Below are 22,677 nucleotides of genomic sequence, written 5' to 3' on the forward strand. Positions count from 1 at the left end.
AACAAGCCTCAAGAGGAAGGGCATTCCATAAGTGAGATGCCACTACATTAAAAGCCGTGCCTCACCTCTGATTGTGAAGGCACTGAGAGCACAGGGTTGTAAGTCAGATCTTAACTGGTGGGCTGACATTATAGGAGAAGTCAGTCCTTTCAGTACCCTGGCCACAAACCTTTAGAGGTTTATAGGTAAGAACCAAGATGTTGGATTGTGCCCAGAAATAAACGGCAGCCAGTGCATATCTTCCACCACTTGGGTGATATGATCCCTGTGCCCCATGCCTGATAATAATTGGCTACTGCATTTTTGCATTAGCTGAAGTTTCCAGACCATTTTCAAAGTCAGCCACATGTAAAGTGCATCACAGTAATCTAGCCATAATCTATAACTGCTGAGTGCATAAGTATTGTTATTTTAAGAAATTTCAATATTTCACATTGTTAGTGATAGGGCCAATCATTCATGACTAAAATTGCCCATTAATTTTAACTCCAAAGCCAGAGTATGGAGGTTTCATATATATTTTTTGTAAGAAATCAGTTGTATGAAATAAAATATTTTCTTCCTATTACTACTTCTATCCAGTGCCAAGGTGTGTACATTCAACCAGAAGTTTGCTAATCTGGCACCAACTTTAAATGCCAAAGTTGTGCCTTTCTTAAAAGTATAAAAACATAAGAGAAGCCATGTTGGATCAGGCCAATGACCCATCCAGTCCAGCACTCTGTGTCACACAGTGTCCAAAAACCAAATGCTATCAGGAGATCCACCAGTGGGCCGGACTCCAGAAGCCCTCTCACTGTTGCCCCCCCCCCCCGCTCAAGCACCAAGAATACAGTGTTTCACTGCCCCAGACATAGTGTTCCATCTATATGTTGCACATAACAGCCACTGATGGACTTCTGCTTCCCTCTTGAAGTTGTCTATGCTTGTAGCTACCACCATTTCCTGTGGCAGTGAACTCCATGTGTTAATTATTCTTTGGCTGAAGAAGTACTTCCTTTTATGTGTTCTAAACCTATTGCTCATTAACCTATTGCCCATGAGTTCTTGTATTGCAAGAAAGGGAAAATAGTACTTCTTTCTCTGCTTCTCTATCCCATACACAATCTTATATTTCTCTATCATGTCACCCCTCAGTCATCATTTCTCCAAGCTAAAGAGCCCTAACCTCTTTAACCTTTTTTCATAGGGAAAGTGTTCCATCCCCTTAATCATTTTAGTGCCCCTTTTCAATGCTATAATACAGGGCATTTTTGTAGCAGGAACTCCTTTGCATATTAGGCCACACACCCCTGATGTAGCCAATCTTCTAAGACCTTCTTACAGGGCCTACCATAAGCTCTTGGAGGACTGGCTACATCAGGGATATGTGGCCTCCTATGCAAAGGAGTCCCTGCTACAAAAAAGCCCTGCTATAATATCTTTTTTGAAGTGCAGTGACCAGTATTTGTAATACTGTAATTAATAAGTATTACAAATTAGGTCACACCAGCATAGCATTTGCCTTTTTGACTGCCGTTGACACTGGGTCAACATTTTCAGTGAGTTATCTACCACGACTCAAAGCTCTCTCTCCTGGCTAGTCTCTGCCAGTTCTGATCCCAATGCATATTTATAGTTAAGATATTTTGATCCTATGTGCATTACTTTGCACTTGCCCACACTTTCATCTCAGCAAAGACATTTTCAAAAGTGCTACAGAGAACACCTCATTTTCAAGATAGTACAGTTCTATGTTTTAATGTTAAATGCAATTAATGCACAATCCTAAACAGATTTACTTAGAATTTTGCTCAGGTCTGTTCAATGGGGCTCACTTCCAGGAAACTGTTCTTATGTTTGCATTGGTAATAAGAGAAAGCTTGAAACTACTAATCATCTTCTAGATCCTGTTAACTGCTACAGTTAGTAAAATCCTAAGCAGTTAGGTGAGCCTGTGTGGTATGGTGGTTAAGATTGTTGGAGTAGTATCTGGAAGACCTGGGTTTGAATTCCCACTTGTACCATGGAAGCTCACTGGATGACTTTGAGTGAATCACACTCTTTCAACCTAACCCATCTCATTGCGTTGTTGACAGGATAAAATAGAGGAGAGGAGAACAATGTAAGCCTCTTTGGGTACCCATATGAGGAGAAAGGCAGGGTTCAAATGAATTAAATAAATAAAATAATAAAGTTATACCCTTCTAAGGACATTGATGGACTTAGAAAGATAGCAACTTATGATTGCACTGAATGTGATGCATTTCCCAGTCATATTCTTTAGTAGATCTGACCAAATGGGTGGCTATGACAGATCCAAGCCACGGGCAGAGAAACCCATTACAAAATGGGCAACCTTCAAGTGATGACTTTTTTCTTTAAACAAAATTATGTGAACAGGAAGATATCTCTCTGTGTAGACTGTTTCTCAGCTTGGAAGCCTCAATGCTACAGAACAGCAAATTTTAGAAGTATGAAATTTATTCAGATTTTTTCCATAATGTGAACAAACAGACATTGTAGTTCTATTCCTTCATCTTATTCACATGTATATTTTATGATCCATTTATTGAACTCTGAGACGGACGTATTTGGTTCCAAAGTGCCTTTATTGGTTCCATTTGTAATAAACGATACCATAGGATGAGTCACAAGTATACTTGATAAGGGTTCCATCTCCTAGCCATCAAGGGAAAGTTCTGCTTATTTTTTGAAAGCTAAAAAGTGGTCACATATTGACTTTTTGGGAAACAATATATGTAGTATGAAGGCATATTTTTCTGTCTCTGAGTTTTCCATTCAAAATATAGTATTGTTGCATGTAAATGGCTTAATCCTAGCAAAAGAACACCATGTCCTCTGTTCTTCCAGAAAATGTTGAGAGGTGCTGAGTGTATATATACTACATGATCAGAATAGGAATTCAGTAAGCTCTGTGTAAAAGAGCTGTCAAAATTAAGACATTTCTGGCAAAGAGAAGTTAATGTCATGCCCTTTCTATTTGGACATGTTGACAGGCTTCCTTTTCATATGCTTGTTAGCAATCAGAGGTTATCCAAGATGCTTCTGTGACTTTAAGATAAACATATTGCAATGAAACAATGGCTCTTTTCAGAATAATGTGAATTCTTTACTCAGTAGGTAACAGGATTCCTGCCAATCTAGCATATTTATAACAATAAAATGCACTCAGTGAACATTGTAATGATATGAAATTTTATACGTAGCTGCTGCGGAATACAAACACATATCCAGGAGGCTGGACTGCAAAGATCACTTTATTGGCAGGTGCTCCAGAGTTTTTCATGAAAATGTTGGTTATAACCTATGCAATGAAACCCCTGAATCCTTAAATTCCATATATCCCAGAATTTTATTATGCCTTATTTTTTAAAAAAAAAAAAACCCCTAAATCCTAAGTAGGTCTTCCCAAAGTATGTCTAATTTTATTCAGTGGGCCTTACTCCCAGGAAAGTGTTTACAGAATTGAGCCAGGAGAGCATATAACAGTGTTCCCAAAAATGCTCCATATTTATGGAACTCCTGAGGGCTTACAAGAGTCTTAAACCGAATCAATTAATGAAACATTTTCTGGTCAGGATTAAGTATAGTGTATGGATTTATGGAGGAAGGGAAGGGGAAATGCAAACATTTTATTGTCATTTACGTTTTTAAATCATCCCACACCTTTAGATTTTGGCTGACCATTTAAAAATATATTAATTAATACTTGAACACTGTGGTGATCTCATGCAACAAACCAAATAACCAATATTAATAAGACAGCACCTGAAAGAGTCCAGTAGCACCTTAAAGACAAGCAAGGTTTCAGGGTATAAGCTTTCAACAATCAAAGCTCTTCATCAGATACAAATCTGATGAAGAGAGCTTTGGCTCTTACAAGCTGTACCCTGGAAATCTTGTTGGTGCTACCTAACTTGACTCTTGCTGTTCTACTGCAGACTAACATGGCTACCCATATGACACAATCATTGTGAGCAGGGCTCTTTTTCTATCAGGAACTCCTCTGCATATTAAGCCATGCCCCCTGATGTAGCCAATCCTCCAAGAGTTTAGAAGGTTCTTAGTACAGGGCCTACTGTAAGCTCCAGGATGACTGGCTACATCATAGGGGTGTGGCCTGATATGCAGAGGAGCTCCTGCTAGAAAAAGAGCCCTGATTGTTAGTAAATAACCTGTATTAAGAATAAATGTTTCAAAACATTGGAGTAATTTAATTGGATAAGGTATTTATTTTATTTAAAAATTAGATTTATAAATAAAACAATCCCTGAGTATTCAGGGCTCTGAGCAATGCACAACAACGATAAAAATCATTATATTAAAAAAAGTTCCAATAACTGAATAAACCAATTAAAATAATTCATAGATAACATTAATATGGTATTCAGATGGCATTGAATTCCAACTGTGTCTCTGCCTCATAGAAGGGGTAGGGTGGGAGTATTGTTGAAAAGCGGGGGATGGTGCCTCCTGAGCTCACTCCCCACAGACTACCCCAATGGACCAAACGCACTGCCTAAAAAAAAAAAATTGTGGTACATGGGTGGTCTGTCAAAACAGCAAATGCATGCATAGGGCAAACGGACCATGAACTGGGGTCCTTGTTCATGAACACTTTTGATCCATGGACTGGTCCATGCCCATCCCTAGTTCGTAGATTGTTCTAACATTTAAAATAACCAAACCCATCAGTCTAGCTGAAGAATGAGGAATAATACAAAAGAGTCTCCTAGACAACCTTTACAGGTCAAGTGCCAGAAAATTCACAACATACATGAGTGTGGTGTAGTGATGAGAATGTAGGACTAGAATCTTCCATAGGAACGCGCTGGGTGCTTCATAGTGTTGTTGTGAAGATAAAATGGATAAGTAGAGAATAAGAATAAGTTGCTTCAGGTCTCCATTGGGGGGGAAAGTGATGTCAAAATAAAATATACCTGTATGTTTTTATTTAGAGAATGTATATGCCTTCTCTCTGGAGACCTGTGAAGATATTGGTGTTCTGGCCAACAAAAAGGAGGAGCAAGGACCATTCTTATTCAGGATACTGACAACCAACTGAGCATCAGAGGTGCTGGCAGCCCCAAAGGCACTGTCAGTTCCTTGGACAGAAAACTGGTCCTGCATGCCAGGCAAAATGGTCTGATGTGCTGCTGTTCAACATGCATACTGGGGGTTGCCTTCCCCTGCTATAGGATATGTAGATAAATAAAATTAATAATATGTTTAATGCACCTAATGTATTTTAATTACTGTATTTATAACATGTTTTATTGAATGTTGTTAGCCGCCCTAGGCCTGCCTAGGCGGGGAGGGCGGGATATAAATAATAATAATAATAATAATAATAATAATAATAATAATAATAATAATAATAATAATAATAATAATAGATTACACATTCATGAATATCCTTGTTTAAAGTGGAGTTCAGAATCTGTTGTGTAATGAAGCCTTCAGGTTGAAACTGGGCATGGAGGGAAATACCTCAGTCATTAATAGATTTGTATCTGACACAATAATAACAATTCTCTTTCATATCTCTTTGTCCCTTAGGATCTTTGAAGCTAACCCATTGCAGGAGATGTGCAAAAATAAGGATGGATATGCTCATGCGTTATGGTCTTGTAGACTCCTGGGTCTTCACTAGAATCTTCATAAGAATCAGTGAAGTATATTAATTACCATAAGCTGTTCTTGTTTCTTACAATTCATGGAGTTATTAACCAGCAGTGCAGTTATTGTCTGGCTCTCAACAAACTTTTGCTCATCGTTCTGCATTTACTGCCAATTGTCTGTTATGAAAAGTTTAGAAATAGAAGGAAATCCAAACCCAGGTGGTGGCAATGGTTCATTTGGCCTCCAAGGGTACTGTAGTTACAATAGGAGATACATTTTACAACCTCAGGGAAAAAATCTGGAATCCATTTTTAGAATATTTTGACTAAAAACTTGTATACTAGTAAACCAGCACAGCCACCAGGATTTCCTTTTACTCTATATGCATGTTAGTGTGTATTGATGTGTATGAATCTCCTTTCATTTCAAAAATGTGTGGCAATAATGCCAAAGTTTCTGGAGGAGGAGAAGGAGGAGAAGCAGGAGGAGGAGATCTCTGAGGATGAATGAAGGGAATAGATAGACGGTTGAATCCAATAAGCTTTTCCCTGGTGCAAAGGGAGAAGAAGGTATCCTTTGAAGGCCATGCTAGGGGTCTTGGAGCCTACACGTGCATAATGCATGTTCAACAGCAGCTGGAATAAAGAGGGATGTGATGGACCACACTTTTTAAAAGTTTAGAAATGCTGTGAAGGATTAATTCTTTACAGAAACAGAGAATCGTGAGTGACAGTCTGTTCCAAGATACCTGATTGGTTGGCATCAGCTGAGCAGAGAAAGTCATGTGAACTGGAAGCTGAGGAGAATTCAGTCTGCTTTCAGCCCTAGCTGTGAAGAGTCAAGTACCAACTGTTTTGGAATTCAACCCTGACTGAGAGCAGTTTAATACAGACAGGAGAACTGGGGACAGTTAGCAAGGGTGAGTAGGTAGTTAGATGAGTGGGTAGTTAGATGAGTGGGTAGTTCACACCAAGGAAAGGGGATAGATCTTCTAGGGAGAGAAGAATTTTGCTATTCAATCAAACAGAGTTAGCTCTGAAGAGTGAGGGGATCCCTTCTGAACATGAAGATTTATCTAACTGTGAATAGCTTAAGAAACAGTCATCACCCTGAAATACAAGAACTACTGCCTGTGCATGTACTGATTTTACCACAGAGTTATCTATATTGAGTTACCTCAGAAATTTCAACCTCTGATTTCACCTGACCTTTCCCTTCTATGTTGAATAAAGTATTTTGTTAATTTTGGACTTCAAAGCATCTCAAGTGCCATTTTCAGTGGTTTAAGTTAAACAGCAATCCTGACCCTTCAGGATCCTGAGACTAGAGTCACCAGGTCTTACATCCTCTCCAGTGGGGGGTGGGAGGGAGCTTTCCAAGAGGGGGAGTGGAGTGCCATTACTGCGCTTGATGTTCCCAAAGTGATGATGTCCAGGGGCGTAGCTAGGGCTTTAGGGGCCCGGGGCCCAAGATTTATGTGGGCCCCCCTACGTGTGTGCACGCCGCCAGAAACAGGATATGATGTCACTTCTGGTGATGTCACTTCCGCAAGATGGCCACCACTTGCAAGGGAGCCCTGCTGGAAACAGGAAGTGATGTAACTTCCCCCTCACAACCCGAAAATGCCCCCCCCACGACAAAAGCTTTCCCAACCATGTGAAAGCCATTATAGGGACCCGAAAACTTACTGACCTCGCCGGTAGTTTCACTTTCTCTTTCTCTCTCTAGCTCTCCCAGCAGTCAAGCTCCACAGCACAGAGAACGCAAACTGAAACTGGCGCCCTCTGACGTTGCAGACTGCTCCTGCACACCACAGTGGCAAGCGAGCCAATGATCAGCAGGGGGCGGAGCCAGGGAGGCAGCTGAAGCCTGCCTGTCTGCTGGTTTCAGAGAAGGAAGAAAAAGCTATGGAGAGAGGCATGCCTCTTTAAATTACTTCTCCAAGCCAAGCCAGCTGGTGGCTTGGAAAGAACTTAAAGTTAAAGTTGCTTTCTTTTCACTTCTCTCTTCCTCCTCCTCCATCTATTTGCCTCCTTCCTTCCTTGTGGCTCTCAAACATCTGATATTTATTCCATGTGGCTCTTACATTAGGTAAGTTTGGCCACGCCTGCGGCTGAATAATGCACTTTAGCAATTATTTGCAAGTGGATCTTGCCTTTTCGAACACAGTAAACATGCAAAATAGCATTGATAATGCATTATTCAGTGTGTGTGAAAGCACTGCTGATTTGCCGTTGTCTTCTACTGTGCCCGGGGCATTCCTTTCCTGTTTTCCTGCCCTAGTGATTCTCCCTGACTCAGGGGTGGCTGTCTTTGTTTCATTGGCTTCGGCTAGGGGCAGGATGCCAGCAGGGCTCTTGCAGCAGGCACAAGTGACTTGGTGGCAGCAGCTGCCAGAGGCTCCAGTGGACCTGGAGAGAGATTTCTATGGCCATGGCAGGGGTGGCTTAACTGCGGTTCAGGAGCCACATGTCTCATTCACACATATTGTGTGGCTCTCAAAGCCCCCACTGACCTATTGGCTGGCTTGGAGAAGGCATTTGTCTCTTTAAATCACATCTCCAAGCCAAGCCAGCAGGCAGCTTGGACTTGGGAGAATTCATCCAAAGTGAAAGTTGCTTTCTTTCCACTTCTCCCTCCCTCTCTCCATCGATTTGTCTTCCTTCCTTCCTTCCTTCCTTCCTTCCTTCCTTCCTTCCTTCCTTCCTTCCTTCCTTCCTTCCTTCCTTCCTTCCTTCCTGTCTTGTGGCTCCTCAAACATCTGATGTTCATGTCTTGTGGCTCTCAGACATCTGTTTATTCTGTGTGGCTCTTACATGAAGTAAGTTTGGCCACTCCTGGTATATGATCCCCTATATTGAAGTATTGCTGTCTCTGTTGTTTGGATTGGTCTCTTGAAAAAAACCTGTAATAATAATATTTATGCCTTCATTAAAATATCAATTTAAAAATATGATGCCATGGAGCGCCAAGCAGCCATTTCATTCCTCCCAAGGGATGGAGATCAGCAGCAATTCAGGGACATCTCCAGGGGTCATACACGCTTGGAAGGATTTGTGTGCGCTTGTAGGAGCTCCTGGATACTTTTCTGGTGTGGACATTGTGGAAGAACTTCAGACTCCCCTCTGAGAAAGGGATGTGAAATGTCGGAGGTCGACCTTGCGGAGTCTTCTGGAAATGGGCTTTCAAATGAGAATCCGATCATTTTCTAGACGAGCACTCTTTTGCACCAAGCCCTTTATTTATTGTTGGAATCAATTTTCCTCTGAGGATTTGTGCGCTGCTAGAATTGCTGCCAAGAGTTAACCCACCCTGTGAAACATTGTACTAATGAGGGGTGTTGCTATCACTGTGTGTTGGTATTATTTTGGTATTATTGTGTTGGTATATCTTGGTATTATTGGTATGGGATGTTTTTCGTTATTACAGGGGTGGCCCACGGCAGCTCTCCAGATGTCTTTTTTGCCTACCACTCCCATCATCCCCAGCCAGCCATGCTGGCTGGGGCTGATGGGAGTGGTAGGCAAAAAAAACATCTGGAGAGCTGCTGTGGGCCACCCCTGCAATTAGATCCCTGTGTGTGTCTTTTGGGTTACCACGTGGAGGTGCAGTGAAGCCCCCTTGGCGACAGGGCTGCTACGGGGGTCCTGCCCCACGGCCCCCTCAGGTCTCGGGGACGCGCGTGTGGGGCACGGCCACCCCCGCCCCGGCTCCCGCTCTATGACCTCGGCGGCCGGCAGCAGCGCAGGCTCCTTGCGCGCCGCGTGGAGCGCAGCGCGCTCCCCGGGCTGCCTCGCCGGAGGCAAGGACCAGCTCGCCCTAGCAACTGGTGGCGCCTCCTCGTGGCGTGCAGGGCAGGGCAGGGCAGGGAGGCCCTTGGGCTCGCAGGCGGGCGGAGAGAGCCCCCCTGTTGGAGTGGCGCAGCATGCCCTTGGCAGCTGCCCGCCTCGGCCCCGGCTGCCTCCGGCGCTAGGCGGTGGCGGCGCCCAGCTCCTCTCCTCACCTATGATCGCCAGCATGAACGTGGCGCTCCAGGATCTCGGTAGCAACGTGAGTGGCGACGGCGGGGACGCCAGGCTGCCGGCTTCTGAGGGGCCCCTTGGCATTGCCAAGGGGCCCCCCAGACCTGGGGCGACCCGCCCCCCCTCCCTACACCACTGGACAGGGCTGAAACAGGATTAAAGGTCCAGTGCAGAATTGAAGTCTCTGCCTGTGGTTGGATATGCCACCTTATTTTTTTGTTCAGGTCACCTCTGCCTGAAAGAAATTCATTAGGGTGAGCTTTCCCCACAACTGCAAAAAGTTGTACCTGCTGAATTCCTGTCTAACATACAGTTGCTGAAGAACTGAACCCTTCATAGGGAAGGTGATATTTCTGGCTTCTGACAACTAAAATTAATGCAAAAGCTAATGTGCTATGGCATGAACGTAGGAAAGCCAATATTTCACAGATTGGGTGACAAAGGAATATTCATCTCTTGTCTGCAACATCACAAAATGACTGGCATATGTGATCAGGCTGTCATCAATACAATACCACACCGATAACTTTCAGGAGTGCCAGTGTGATATAGTGCTGGATGTGTCAGAAATTTGGAGTCATGAAGCAAACGTAGTAAACTTATTATTTTGGTCTCATCTTAACCTACCTCATGGATTTATTGGGGTTAATATGTACAGTATTCTGAATGCAAAAAAACCCAAAAAGTGGGATAACAATGTGATTTTTAGAGTTGCTCGTAATGTCACATCTATATACTTTAATGCGGTCAAGTCAAGCAATGGCCTCTCAGTCATTACGTGTAAAGAGAAATGAAATGATACATTAAGAAGTCCGGGAGAAGAGGGGAAAGAAAGAGCAGCAGCCATTTTCCCATAAAGTCTGAGGTAAGTGAGGCTGAGAAAGAGTGAAAGGTTCAAGGTCACTGGGCAGGCCAACAAATTCTTCAGCGCCCAGAACGCAGATCCGCACCAAGACCATGCAAACAAAAAAAAACCCCTCTGAAATCTATGCCCTACACAATGGCAAAGTAGGGATTTGAACCGGGGTAGACTATCCCCGATCCTAGCACAACGCAGGGCGTGCTGCCAAGTATCAGTTGTGAGGGGACCACAGGAAAGGACTCCTGGCGCCGTGGGGCCCTTTCTTCTCCTCCACACACGCGGCCCTGCCTTGCCCAACCCCCGCGGCTAGGCGGGAGCGTGATGCCGGTGCGCACGCACACACAAGGCTTTACACGCGCCTGCCATCCTCTTCGCACCAGCAGAGATGCGTCGCCTCCTTTAAGGCGACCCGGGGCGTGGGGGGGAGGGGGGGTGCTAAAAATAACCTCTGCTGCGGGAGTCACTGGCGGGCGTGCTTGCGCCTCGGAGCAGGGCGAGCGAGCCAGTCCCCGCTCGTGGCGCTCCAGGATCTCGGATCTCCAGGACCTCGGTAGCAACGTGAGTGGCGGCGGCGGGGACGCCAGGCAGCCGGCTTCTGAGGGGCCCCTTGGCATTGCCAAGGGGCCCCCCAGACCTCCCAGACCTGGGGCGACCCGCCCCCCCCGCCCCCCCCTCCCGACGCCACTGATAATGTCACACAGAAGTGACATCATCACACTGGGGATGTCGCATTGCAATGCTCTGGTATTTGAGGTAAAACTCTGTGGTTACTTCTGCATGACATCATCATGTCAGGGATGTTGTGCTGGGCAGTGGCTATTGGGGGTGATGCTTCCACCCACCCGGCTGGCAGCCAGGAGGAGCCCACAAAATCAGGGGATCCTCCACTTCCACCTGGAAGCTGGCAACCTAGATGAACCAGCAAGGAAATATACTGACGAACCAGCAAGGAAATATATTGACACAGAGTGGGAAAATAAAAAAAGAATACAGACCACTACGGTTGCTCAGTCAGTAAGGGAAAGAAAAACAGAGTGAAAATCTTGCCTCTGAAGGAGAGAAGTGGATAGGGCCATTATAAGGGTAATTAGGTAAGCGTTACTGAGAAAGCTGGCTGGGTCTAACCCAGACAGTTACTACTGTTAACCAGACATTGTACATAGTAGAAACTGGGCAGTTGTTTTTGTAATAGGTAGGTGGATGAAAGTTGTGAATGATTGTTTCTTCCTTGTGTGTATTATGTTATTTTTACCTCAAATCCATTAAAATAATTACTAGGAAAAATGTGATGCACATGGTTTTAAGGAACTAAAGCTTAGTCCAGTCATAATGTCAAAACTGTGGTTTGATGCTACATGATCTCTCCTCTCCCATATTTCCTTATCTTGAGTGTAGTGATGTAATCAGTTGCTTTCTGATTGGTGAGAAACCCTAATATGATGTTATACCTTTTTGAGCAGGAATGCACAGGAACGCAGTTCTGACTGTCTTGGCATCAGGGGATGTGGCCTAATATGCAAATGATTTCCTGCTGGGCTTTTCTACAAAAAGCCCTGTTTGAAACAACGATGATGTCAGGGGGTGTGGCCTAATATGCAAATGAGTTGCTGTTGAGCCTTTTCTCCAAAACAAGCACTATTTATACCTATGGTACAACAAACTAGGATTCCAGACAGGGAACAATTTTTTTTCCACATTCCATAAGGAAGACAGAGTGATTAGGGTTGCCATGTCCCTCCTGGCCACTGGCAGTGGTTGTGAGAGAGGGTTGGGTTGGGAAACTCCTGGAGATTTGGAGATGAAGCCTGGGGAGGACAGGTACCTCAGTGGGGTACGCCATAGAGTCCACCATCCACAGCATCCATTTTCTCATGGAAAACTGATCTCTGTAGACTAAAGAGCTGTAATTCCAGGGGATCCCCAGGTCCCACCTGGAGGCTGGCATCCCTAGGATTATTGCTTGCATGGAAAGGTATGATGTGATCCACATTTCCCAGATCATTTCCAGATAAAGATGCCTATAGCTCTAGCATAAAATCCACACTCATGGAAGCAGCTGTTCCCCTTCCCCACTATATTGATCACAAATATCAACAGCCTTGTGAGAGAAAGACAGAAGAAGCACACATACAAAGATAACCAGTTTTATGTGGAGTTTTCTGCATCCATTTCTATTTACTTTCATCATTAAAACATTTTAAAGGATCATGTCTGTACGGACCTCAATTACTAGCTGTCTAGAGCCTTTAAATATGAATAAACTATGCCCTAGAGACACCATATGAACTGGCATCACTGCCATAAAGTTGAGTAGATGATCAAAATTAGCTATGATTACACAACAATATTAAATACTGTCAATCATCTTTGGAGAAAAATTACAGAAAAATTGCTCTGGAGAAAAACTGCATGGGAAAACACTCAAAAGGATTGTTGCTATTTAAAATTCTCACTTGTTTATTGTGGGATGATTTTTCATGGACAATAGCCTATTTCACTAAATGCATGATATCAAGGACAGAGGTAGAGAGGCATGTTAGCATAAGAGATAGTATTACAAACTTACATATGCTTTTAATGACTTCCATTGAAATGGCTTCTCTGGGACCTTTTCTGTAGAAAGAGCCCAGCAAGAACTCATTTGCATATTAGGTCACACCTTCTGACTTTCAAACAGGGTTTTTTTATAGAAAAAACTGAACAAGAACTCATTTGCATATTAGACCATACCCCCTGATGCCAAGCCAACTGGAACTGCTTTCCTGTGTGTTCCTGCTCAAAAAAAGCCCCCTGGGCTTCTCCAATCCCCCAAAAGAATCTTGAGAGTTGTAGTTTGCTAAAGAGGCTAAGGACTGCCTCTTACAGAAATATAATGCTTTCAAAGAACTATAATTCCTAGAATTCCTTGGGGAAATGGAATGACTGCCAAAACATTTTGTAGATTGTATTGTAGATATGCTCCACAGAAAGAATTAAAGATAACATAAATGCAAAATATCCTGGTAGCTGATTCTGAAGAAAATATAGCCAAAAATCTGCTAGAGCATGAAAATCTGAATAAAGTAGTGTGTTGATAGATTAAACATAACTATAATGGGCCACTTACAATCCTGACAGATTCTGAGAAATGTATTAATTTTGTGAAATGTATTAATGAATTCCAGTCCTGCAAATCTGACTATCTTTGGATTTTTCTTCCTTTTTAAGTATGGTAATCCTGGATTCATATTTATAGCACACACAAGCAGATTTTAAAAGCTTATTTCTGTATTTCCACTATTATTTAAATATTTATTTAGAACCATCAGTGTGGGAGATGTTTTCCAGACATATAATAAAATGACAAATTCCTGTCCCAAAGAACACATGAGCTTCCTTATACTGAATGTGACCTTTGGTTAGGGTTACCAGCTTCAGGTGTGGATGTATCCTGGGAGACTTGGAAAGAAAGGGACCTTGTTAGAGTAGTCTACATTCCAAATCAGCTATTTTCTCCAAGAAAAGCAGAATAAATATTTTAAATAAATAAATTAGCAATTTATTTAGTCTGGCGATCAACTGTAATTCTGGGAGATCCCCAGCCACCACCTGGAGGTTGGAAATCCTACCCTTGGTCCATCAAAGTTGTCTACTCAGACAGCCAGCAGCTCTTCAGGATCTGAGGCAGAGGTCTTTCATATCACCTACTACCCTGGAGATGCCAGGGACTGAACCTGAGACCTTCTGCATGCCAAGCAGATGCTCTGCCTCTGAGCCATGATCCCTCCCCACAACAGCTTACATCATATCATCAGAGAACATAGAGAAAGACAGAAGCCAAAGGTCAGGCTCCATTTTTAGTAGGGATGAGAAGTCAGGAAAAACCATTCTGCAAGTTGTGGTGCATTTCCTTCTGCATTAAAGTGATTCTTGAAACCAACTTTCAGATTCAGATAATATAAAGAGCTTTTTATACTGCATATCAACTAGAATAGTATACTCTGTTCTATGTTCTTCTCTGTTGTGATCTATGATAGCTGTAAAGTTGTTGTGTAACATATTTCTTATATTCAAAATATGCACTCTATCTAAAAAGACCGATAAACCAGGTTGCCAACTCTAGATTGGGAAATTTCTGGATATTTGGAGGATGGAGCTGGGGAAGGTGGGCTTTGGGAAGGGGAGGGACCTCAACATGGTATAATGCCATTGAGTCTACTCTCCAAGGTAGCCATTTTCTCCAGGGAAACTGATATTTGTAGTCTGGAGATCACTTGTAATTCAGAATATCTCCAGACCCCACCTGGAAGTTGGCAACTCTAGCAGAAGTTGCTATTACAACTCACAGTCCTCTCACAGAACTACACTTCCCAGGGTTCCCTAGGAAAAGGAAATGACCATTAAACAAGTTTAAGTCTGCAATACAGGTATGGCCCAGAGCTGATATTAGCATAAATGCTCTTATAGGATCGCTAGCCTAATCTTACAGTTGTTGTCAGAACCCTCATGTCAAAATTGTCTGAAGACAGAAAGGAACCATGCTGGAAACTGTATTACCAGCACACACAAAGATATAAAGCAGTTTCAAAAGGCATTGGCCTAGCTTAATTGAAATAAATATTGGCATCATTTAGAAATATCACAATCTCAAACTGATACTTTCATTTTTGGACCAAAATGCATAACATTCAGAAATGGTGAAGAAGTACATAAAGGTCTTGTTACCATGTATTCCATGTTGGCAGCAGGTGGGAAGACTTTGCCTCTGACTTGATTGTGATAATCCAGGATGGCAATCATGTCATTCTGAGAAATGTATCGTTTCCTCCTGGCTTTGGGAAGACTTACAGAATCCTGATGAGCTGCCAAGGCTGCTTCAACATCAGTGTAATTATTGGTTGACAGGAATGGTTCAGTGGAATTGGATAACTCCACTGCACTTGTTTCATAGAGAATGAAAATTAAAAGAGCACCACTGATGGCAGAAATTACTGTCATTTTGGGGCTGGGGGGGTGGGTGGAATTCCACTTTAAGTCACAGGATACAGAGACAATCTGTAAAGGAAAAGGATTTAGAGACCATGACTGGTATCAAAGTGAATCTCTTCTGCTCTCAAAGCAGCTTTCCCCGTTCCAATATTATTAATGTAGGCAAGAAAACCCAAAATATGATATTTCCAGGGAGTCAAAGAGAGCTCCACATTCTCTCAGGTAACTTAGCAACTGTACACACAAACTGGACTGTCACATAAAGCAAGATTTGTTCACACTGGCCAATCTTATTACAACTGGAGAGAATGAAAAATAGCATCTGCTGTTCTGAAGATAAAAAAGAGACATCCATCCTGGTCATTTATAACTACACTGTTGATAAAGATTTATAAGCAAAGCAATAGACAAGAAACATGAGGAGACATGGAAAAAATGTCTTACTTGAACTGTTAAATCGAGTCCAGCAAAATAAGGATGTGTGTTAATAAAAATGCATGCAAAGCAAACTGACTGAGCTCAATGGCTTACCTCTGTGAAGAACCAAAAGCCTAATGTATTGTTCTTCCAAGTTAAACAGCTCTTTTCTGTGCTCTAGTGTGAACCCTTGGAAAGAGGAGTGTGTCTTATTACAAACCCACAAAGAGAAAGAGAGAGAAAGACTCTGCAAGCTTTCTAGCTGCTGGCCACAGGAGCTGCTAACAGCTTTTATATGTTACAGTCTGTGTGATCCAGAAAACGCAGCCCTTTCCAAGGGTCTGTTCTGCAGCCAAAACTAGAGGGGTGGAGTTTTGCACAGAAAACACAGTGATTGGGTGCCATCTGTTTTTTAGTGCAGGATATTAGGATATTGTTTCACACCCCCTTCTTCTCTCTAACTACAAAGAGGCACAAATCAACTCTTCTTTTCCTTCAAAATTATCTTTTTTTAACCCGTGTTTCTTACACTTGATATTCTGTGTAGCTTCCAAATGCAAACAGACAGACAAGATGATAGATAGATGATAGAGTTTTTCAGTTTTTATCACAAGAATGGAGCATGTGTGATCAGTAGCTTCAAGCAGCAGCAAAATGTTTAGTGGATCAGTCACTACTGAGTGAAGCAGATACTTGAACCACTACTGATAGTTTATTTTGATTCAGGCAAACTCTGAAGGGAATGAATAAGCTGACGAGCAGAGAAATATGTTGGTCACCTGAATTTCTGTCTGCGACAACAGAAGCAGCTTGACTTGAGAGCAAAAGGGGGTCAGCAGAACATCTGGTTCAGATTTAGTAGAATGTAGTTGGAATTATTTAGGCAGTGAATAGTTCAGCCCACTTATACAGTGAATGCTGAGGGCATAACACCAGGTTTGTGAAGAATGCAACAGCAGCAGGAAGGATAGCCAATGACCCAGAGCCAGCAATTCCATACTATGGGGTTACAGTTTGGAGTTCCTTCAATACCAGGAAGACTCAATGCCAGGACTGGGAGGCCTGAGGAAATCTTTCAGACCAAGCCCCCTCAAAACTGCAGCAAAATTATTTTGTGATGTCATACCTTAAAAAGAGGTTATTCACAGGAGACAAATCATGAAAAGAACAGAGGAAGGGCCTGGTTAATATAATATGTTTAACCAGCATTGTTGCTAGGAAATATTTATTGAAAAGCCATCATGGAAGAGTGGCATCATGATTGAAGTACTTTGAAGTAATGGCACCTGAACTGAGATCTGTGGGAAGCCTAGAGCAAGTCATCCAACTTCTTAGTGCTGCCCTTGACAATTATTTGGTTTTTTGCCACTCTAGGTAAAATAATTCATTGATGCCAATAATGCTTAATTCTTTTGTAATCCCAGACCCACAACATTGTTGGAAACTTCATACCATAATGCCACTATACACTTTGGATGCAAACATTATCTCAGAAGGAAAATATGGAAAAAGAGGAGGAATTTTAGTTAACCGTATGGACTTGTCAGTCCCCAGGTCCAGGTGGGGGATCCCCCAGTTTGACAGGCTCCGGCCACCATGGACCTTTAGATCTCAGGCAGAGTTAGAACCTTGCAAACTGCTTCTGTTTTGAAAGGTGTGTGTGCACCTTTAAATGTCAGCAAGTCTGAAATTGCAGGGAGGTGGGGCAAGAAGGCAGAGTAGAAGTGAGAGAGCCCAGTCTCTCTGTTCCTTTTTCATTCCTTTCAGAAGCTGGGATAGTTTTTTTAAAAAGGATAATAAAAACTTAACTGAAACCTGATTATGGGATAAAGGAAAACTCCACCCCTTAGACCTCTCTCTCTTTGTTGGTTGAAATACAGCAGATTGTTACATTCAGCAACTCCAGTGAGTAAAGCTACCATTGCCCCAGGGAGATCACAAAACTGTGGACATGCAAACTGTTTATTTTGGTTGCTTTGTGAGTTTGTGTGTGCTCCTTTTCATTTAGTGTGTCTGTTCACTTTCATTTAGCAGCTGCTGGGGAACAAAAGAGCCCTCCCCCTCCCAAAAAAAAGGAAGAGAAAATTCAGGGGAAATGCACTGTATTCAGGAGAAATGCACGGCTGTATTTTTATTTTTTTATTTGGAATGGGAAAGTCTCCTGGCTTCACCACCAAAGTCTCCAGATATTTCCTGAGTTGGACCTGGCAACCCTATAACCATATCAATCTAGCTATCACTTTATTGCTCAAAAGTATATTTGACAAAGAATATTTGCCATATTGCTTGCAAAGTGACATTCTATTGATCCAGAATCAGGTACATTTATGAGAAAAAGACTTTCATCTTGATTGACTGTCTAGCATACGATAAATGTTCAGTAGCATTTTTTTTACTAGGCAGACTTTGTCAGCAATTTTCCAGATTGCTTTCTATTATTCCACTCAATTAGAACTCTTTGAGGGGGAGTGGGCTGAACTTCCAGAAGTGCCCTCTGTTCCCTCCTGGTCACCCTTTCTCAGGTACCATTGCCAGGTCCAACTCAGGATGTTCTTTCTAAGCTGCAGAGTCTCTTGAGCAAAAATTCTACTTTGTGAGCTATTGGCATTAACTTTGTGAGCTACTGCATAAATTAGTGTGCTCTGGGGTCATCCTTCCCGATCTAAGACAAAAATGTGTGAGCTGGAAGTTAAAAATCTGTGAGCTAGCTCACACTAACTCAGTTTAGGGGGAACACTGTTCAGGACATAGCTGGGGAATTTTGGGGTAGAGCCAAGAGCTTTCCCATTCCCTAAAAATAAATAAACAAAAATACAACAGTGCAGTTCCCCTGAATAAAGTCTTCATTTCTTCATCCTCTTTTTTGCCTTCAAAGGGTGCCCCGGCAGCTGCACTAAATGAAAGTGTAATTTGTCATACCTCCTTGTCAGGCTCTGGTAGCATTTCCAAGCATGGCTTTATTAAAGGACACACACTCACAAAGCAGCCAAGATCAACACAAACAGTTTGCAACACTTTTGTGATCTCACTGGGGCAATGGTACAAATCACTTTACTCACAGAAGTTGCTGAATGTAACAATCTGCTTTATTTAAACCAACTTCTTAAGACTAACACAGAAAAACAAAAGTAAGGAAGAGAGCAGTCTAGGCTGTGGAGTTTTCCTCCATCCCATAATCAGGTTCTAGTTAACTCTTTATTATCCATTTTTTACTATACAACAACTTCTGAAACAAACACAAAACAAACGACTGTATACTTTTCCATTCCAAACACAAAACAAATGACTGTATGCTTTCTCCATTTTCCACACTTCACACACTCACTGGGAAGAGCCCTGTGGCTCTGCCTGCTTGTCCCCCCTTTCAGCTTTCTTCCTGCTGAGATTTAAAGACATACACGCATTCCAAAATGCAAAAAATTAGTTTGCAAATTTCTTCTAAAGTGTCCTGCAGAGTGCAGAGCAGCCTGCAAAACTGGAGGATCCCCCGCCCAGACTGGCAAACCTAGCTCAGGTTTGCAAGGAGATAAGTTATTTCACTACCCTGATTCATCTTCCTTTCCCTGTTTGCCATCTCTCTACTTATGGTGAGACAGCCAGGATCTGTCTTTCTTAGCTAAAGGCTGCTGTGGCTTAAATATCTTCCAGAAGCCTTTGCAAGCTCCTCCCTATTCCTTCCAGTCTCACAGACTTCCAGATCTCATTACAGTGGTGACAGTGCTGATGGCAGAGTGGCAGCCACATACCTGCCCTGTCCTATCATCTAGCTGCTCAATAGCATTCATGGGGCAGGCAAGCAAGGGTGCAGTCAGACATACCATTAGTGGCGACACAGCTCCGTCTCATTGATGGATTAAATGTGTTCGTCCAGACATCAACATCTGGCAATCGAGCGTCATCCAGGGTCATCCCGGCTTGCTGCGGATCAATGCCGCATTAATTTGACAGCGCAGAAAGTCCGGCCCTTTTTCAAAAAAGCGGCACAAGATTGGCTTTTTCCTGTTTGGACAGCTGATGCGCAATACTGCCCCTTGGAATGTTTACCGCCCCTCCCACTTTTTTTTTTTTTAAGAAAAGCCCCAGCAAACATGTGCATTGCCAGATCATCCAGGAATCTGAGGTGATGCTTCTGCTTCTCCAATCAACACAGGATCAGAGGAGGGGAGAGAAACGTTATCCCACTATTCAGAACAGGAAAAAAAATATTGTTTTCAATGTGGAGGATTTCCAGATATCATTGTCACTGCCAATTTCTAAGAAAGTAATTCCTGGCAGTTCCCTGGTTTGAATCGGCAACGTTAATTCCGGAAACTTTCCCCCCTTCCCCCCCGCCTCTGAAGCAACATTTGATTTCTCACCTCCAAACAGTTGGGCGCATGTTCAATGGACCCCCACCCCCAGAAATCACCATCTGATCATGCATGCTCCAAGAAAAGAGCGTGATAGTATTGGATGTCTGATTGCTCAACAACAGAATGAGTCGCATTCTTGGATGCTCGTCTGAACGGCCCTGCATCGAATCAATATTCAGCGGTTCAAATTTGAGCGCTACACATCCGCTTTTAATGTGACGTGTGACCGCACCCCAGGGGTTGGATCCTGTCTCTGCCCTCAGCTGCCATCCCTGCTTTCCTGTCCTCACAATTTTGTTAGGTCTGGGAACATGCAATGGTACTATCTCTCCACATTCTTGTTGTTTATGTCTAATGACTTGTATTTAAAAGGATTGTTTTTATATATTGTTATGTTTTAATTGTGGGCCAACTTGAGTAAGTGGCATAGACATATCCTGAAAAATAGATAAAAAATAATCTCTATGCTCTTGCTATAAGGCAAAGGACATTGGCAGCACAATATACAAAATACAAATGTACCAAAAATATTGTGCAAATCACACTATTAAATATCTTGTACAAATTATATTATATTGTGTAGAAACATACAGAAATTACCATATATTCAAAACATTTTAGCAACACAAAGTCTCAAATGTATTATTTCAGGGAGGACCCCACAAAGTCTCTTATTTTCACAAAGAGAGTACTACGACTCAAAAACAAAGCTCCAAAGGAGTCCCTCCGTTGCTTGTCGGCTTCCGAAGGAAAAATGCTTGCCTTCACGCAACCACCAGTTTTTAATTGCGTTCCGCTGCTCCTGCAGCTTCCTCATAAGCCATCCCATTTTTTTGCCGATATGCTCCCAAGGTCTTATTCATCTCTATAAGGATTAACTGGATGCCTGGCTATCCATGAAAACAGTGGAAATGCTTAGTAGCAGTGGTACCCCAGGATTGCAGCTTGGGAAAAGATGGTTCTGTCATAGATAAGGCACTGAATCTTCCTTATCAGGCAAAAAGACTCAGGATTCAGATAAGGAGAGTGCTGACCAGGGCTTTTTTTTGTAGCAGGAACTCATTTGCATATTAGGCCACACTCCCTTTATGTAACCAATCCTCCTGGAGCTTGCAGAGGAGTTCAGCCTTGGTGCTGACCACCTGACACCACCACAGAAGAAAACAATTCAGCCTCTTCCGTGAACTGCTTTAAAATGCAAGAGTATTTGAGGCTTTGTTTCACTCTCAGCCTTTGCAAAGAGGAGGAAGAGATTTGATTTATACCCTAACCTTCATTCAGACTCTCAGAGAGCTTACATTCTCCTTCCCTTTCTCTCCCCACAACAGATATCATGTGAAGTAAGTGGGGCTGAGAGAGAGAGCTCTGAGAACTGTTCTTGAGAGAACAGCTCTGATAGATTTGTGACTGTGTTGTGTCTTGCATTTCAGTCCCGAAATTACAACACAGCGGACGCTATGGAGGTGACCAGTGGAAGGCCACTGGTCCCTGGATGTAGCTGTGCAAATACGCTCCGCCAATCTGTGGTGGGAAGTTTAACTGGCCAGGATTGGACCTGGCCAGACTGAGGGTTGTTCCGGGGTATGTATATAATTGGGACCCGGCCCACATTACCCTGCCTTGTGATGTACTTGCTAATAAAGCATGTTGCCTTCAACACATCTCGTCACTCAGTACATTACAGATTGATTCAAGGTCACCCAGCAGCTGCATGTGGAAGACTGGGGAATCAAACCTGGTTCTTCAGATTAGAGATCTCTGCTCTTAAGCACTACACCAAACTACTACACAACACAAACATGTAAGCACTGTTGGTTCCAGCTCCAGTAAAGTGACTCCAGCATTGACACTTGGATCTCAGCCTTGAGCAGAACAGGTTCATATGGGTTGGATCCTATAAATCTTTTCTGCTAAGTCTTCTTTAGAAACAGAAGACAAGGACTTCCTCCACTGGAAAATTATTATTTTTTCCTGATAGAGAAAGGCTTTCTGTGATGTAGACAAGTTTTTCTTTGTTGAAGAAAGTATTCTTCTATTGGAGGAAAACTTAGTGAAAAAGGAATAATAAGATCCAGCTTAGTAGAAGGCATTCATAGGATCCAGTTCAGTGTATCCAGAAGCCATTCCCAAGTAATGTCCAACCTAACCTAACCCCTGCTCCATCCTGTGTCAAGGAGGGATCTGCAGAAAAGGTATCCCATGGTGACAAACCAAATGAGTTTTACATGGCTAATGAGTTATGCTCAGCTTTGTAGATCTGGTCCAAAGCAACCAATATCACCATCAATGTATTTGGAGGAAACAATACATGAGAAACTATACATTCATCCAGGCTTGTAAAAATCTACTTCCAAAAATCCATTTAATATATAGCCCTCAACTAGAGGATGTATTTGGCTAAGATCAAGTGTTGTGAAAATCTAGAACATTC

General features: G+C 42.7%; 1 protein-coding gene across 1 annotated transcript in view; it reads right to left on the reverse strand.

The window, feature by feature from the left end:
* Positions 1-16,151, reverse strand: part of PI15 (peptidase inhibitor 15) — a 30,016-nt gene extending 13,865 nt beyond the window's left edge. The window contains exons 1-2 of the mRNA XM_060242954.1: positions 16,009-16,151; positions 15,214-15,543 (exon numbers count right to left, since the gene is read on the reverse strand). Coding sequence (XP_060098937.1) covers positions 15,214-15,486 — 273 coding nt within the window. The 5' untranslated portion in view covers positions 15,487-15,543; positions 16,009-16,151. The remainder of the gene's footprint in view (positions 1-15,213; positions 15,544-16,008) is intronic.
* Between the last annotated feature and the right edge of the window lie 6,526 nt (positions 16,152-22,677).

This window comes from Heteronotia binoei, chromosome 7 (genome assembly GCF_032191835.1).
Source record: "Heteronotia binoei isolate CCM8104 ecotype False Entrance Well chromosome 7, APGP_CSIRO_Hbin_v1, whole genome shotgun sequence".
NCBI lineage: Eukaryota > Metazoa > Chordata > Lepidosauria > Squamata > Gekkonidae > Heteronotia > Heteronotia binoei.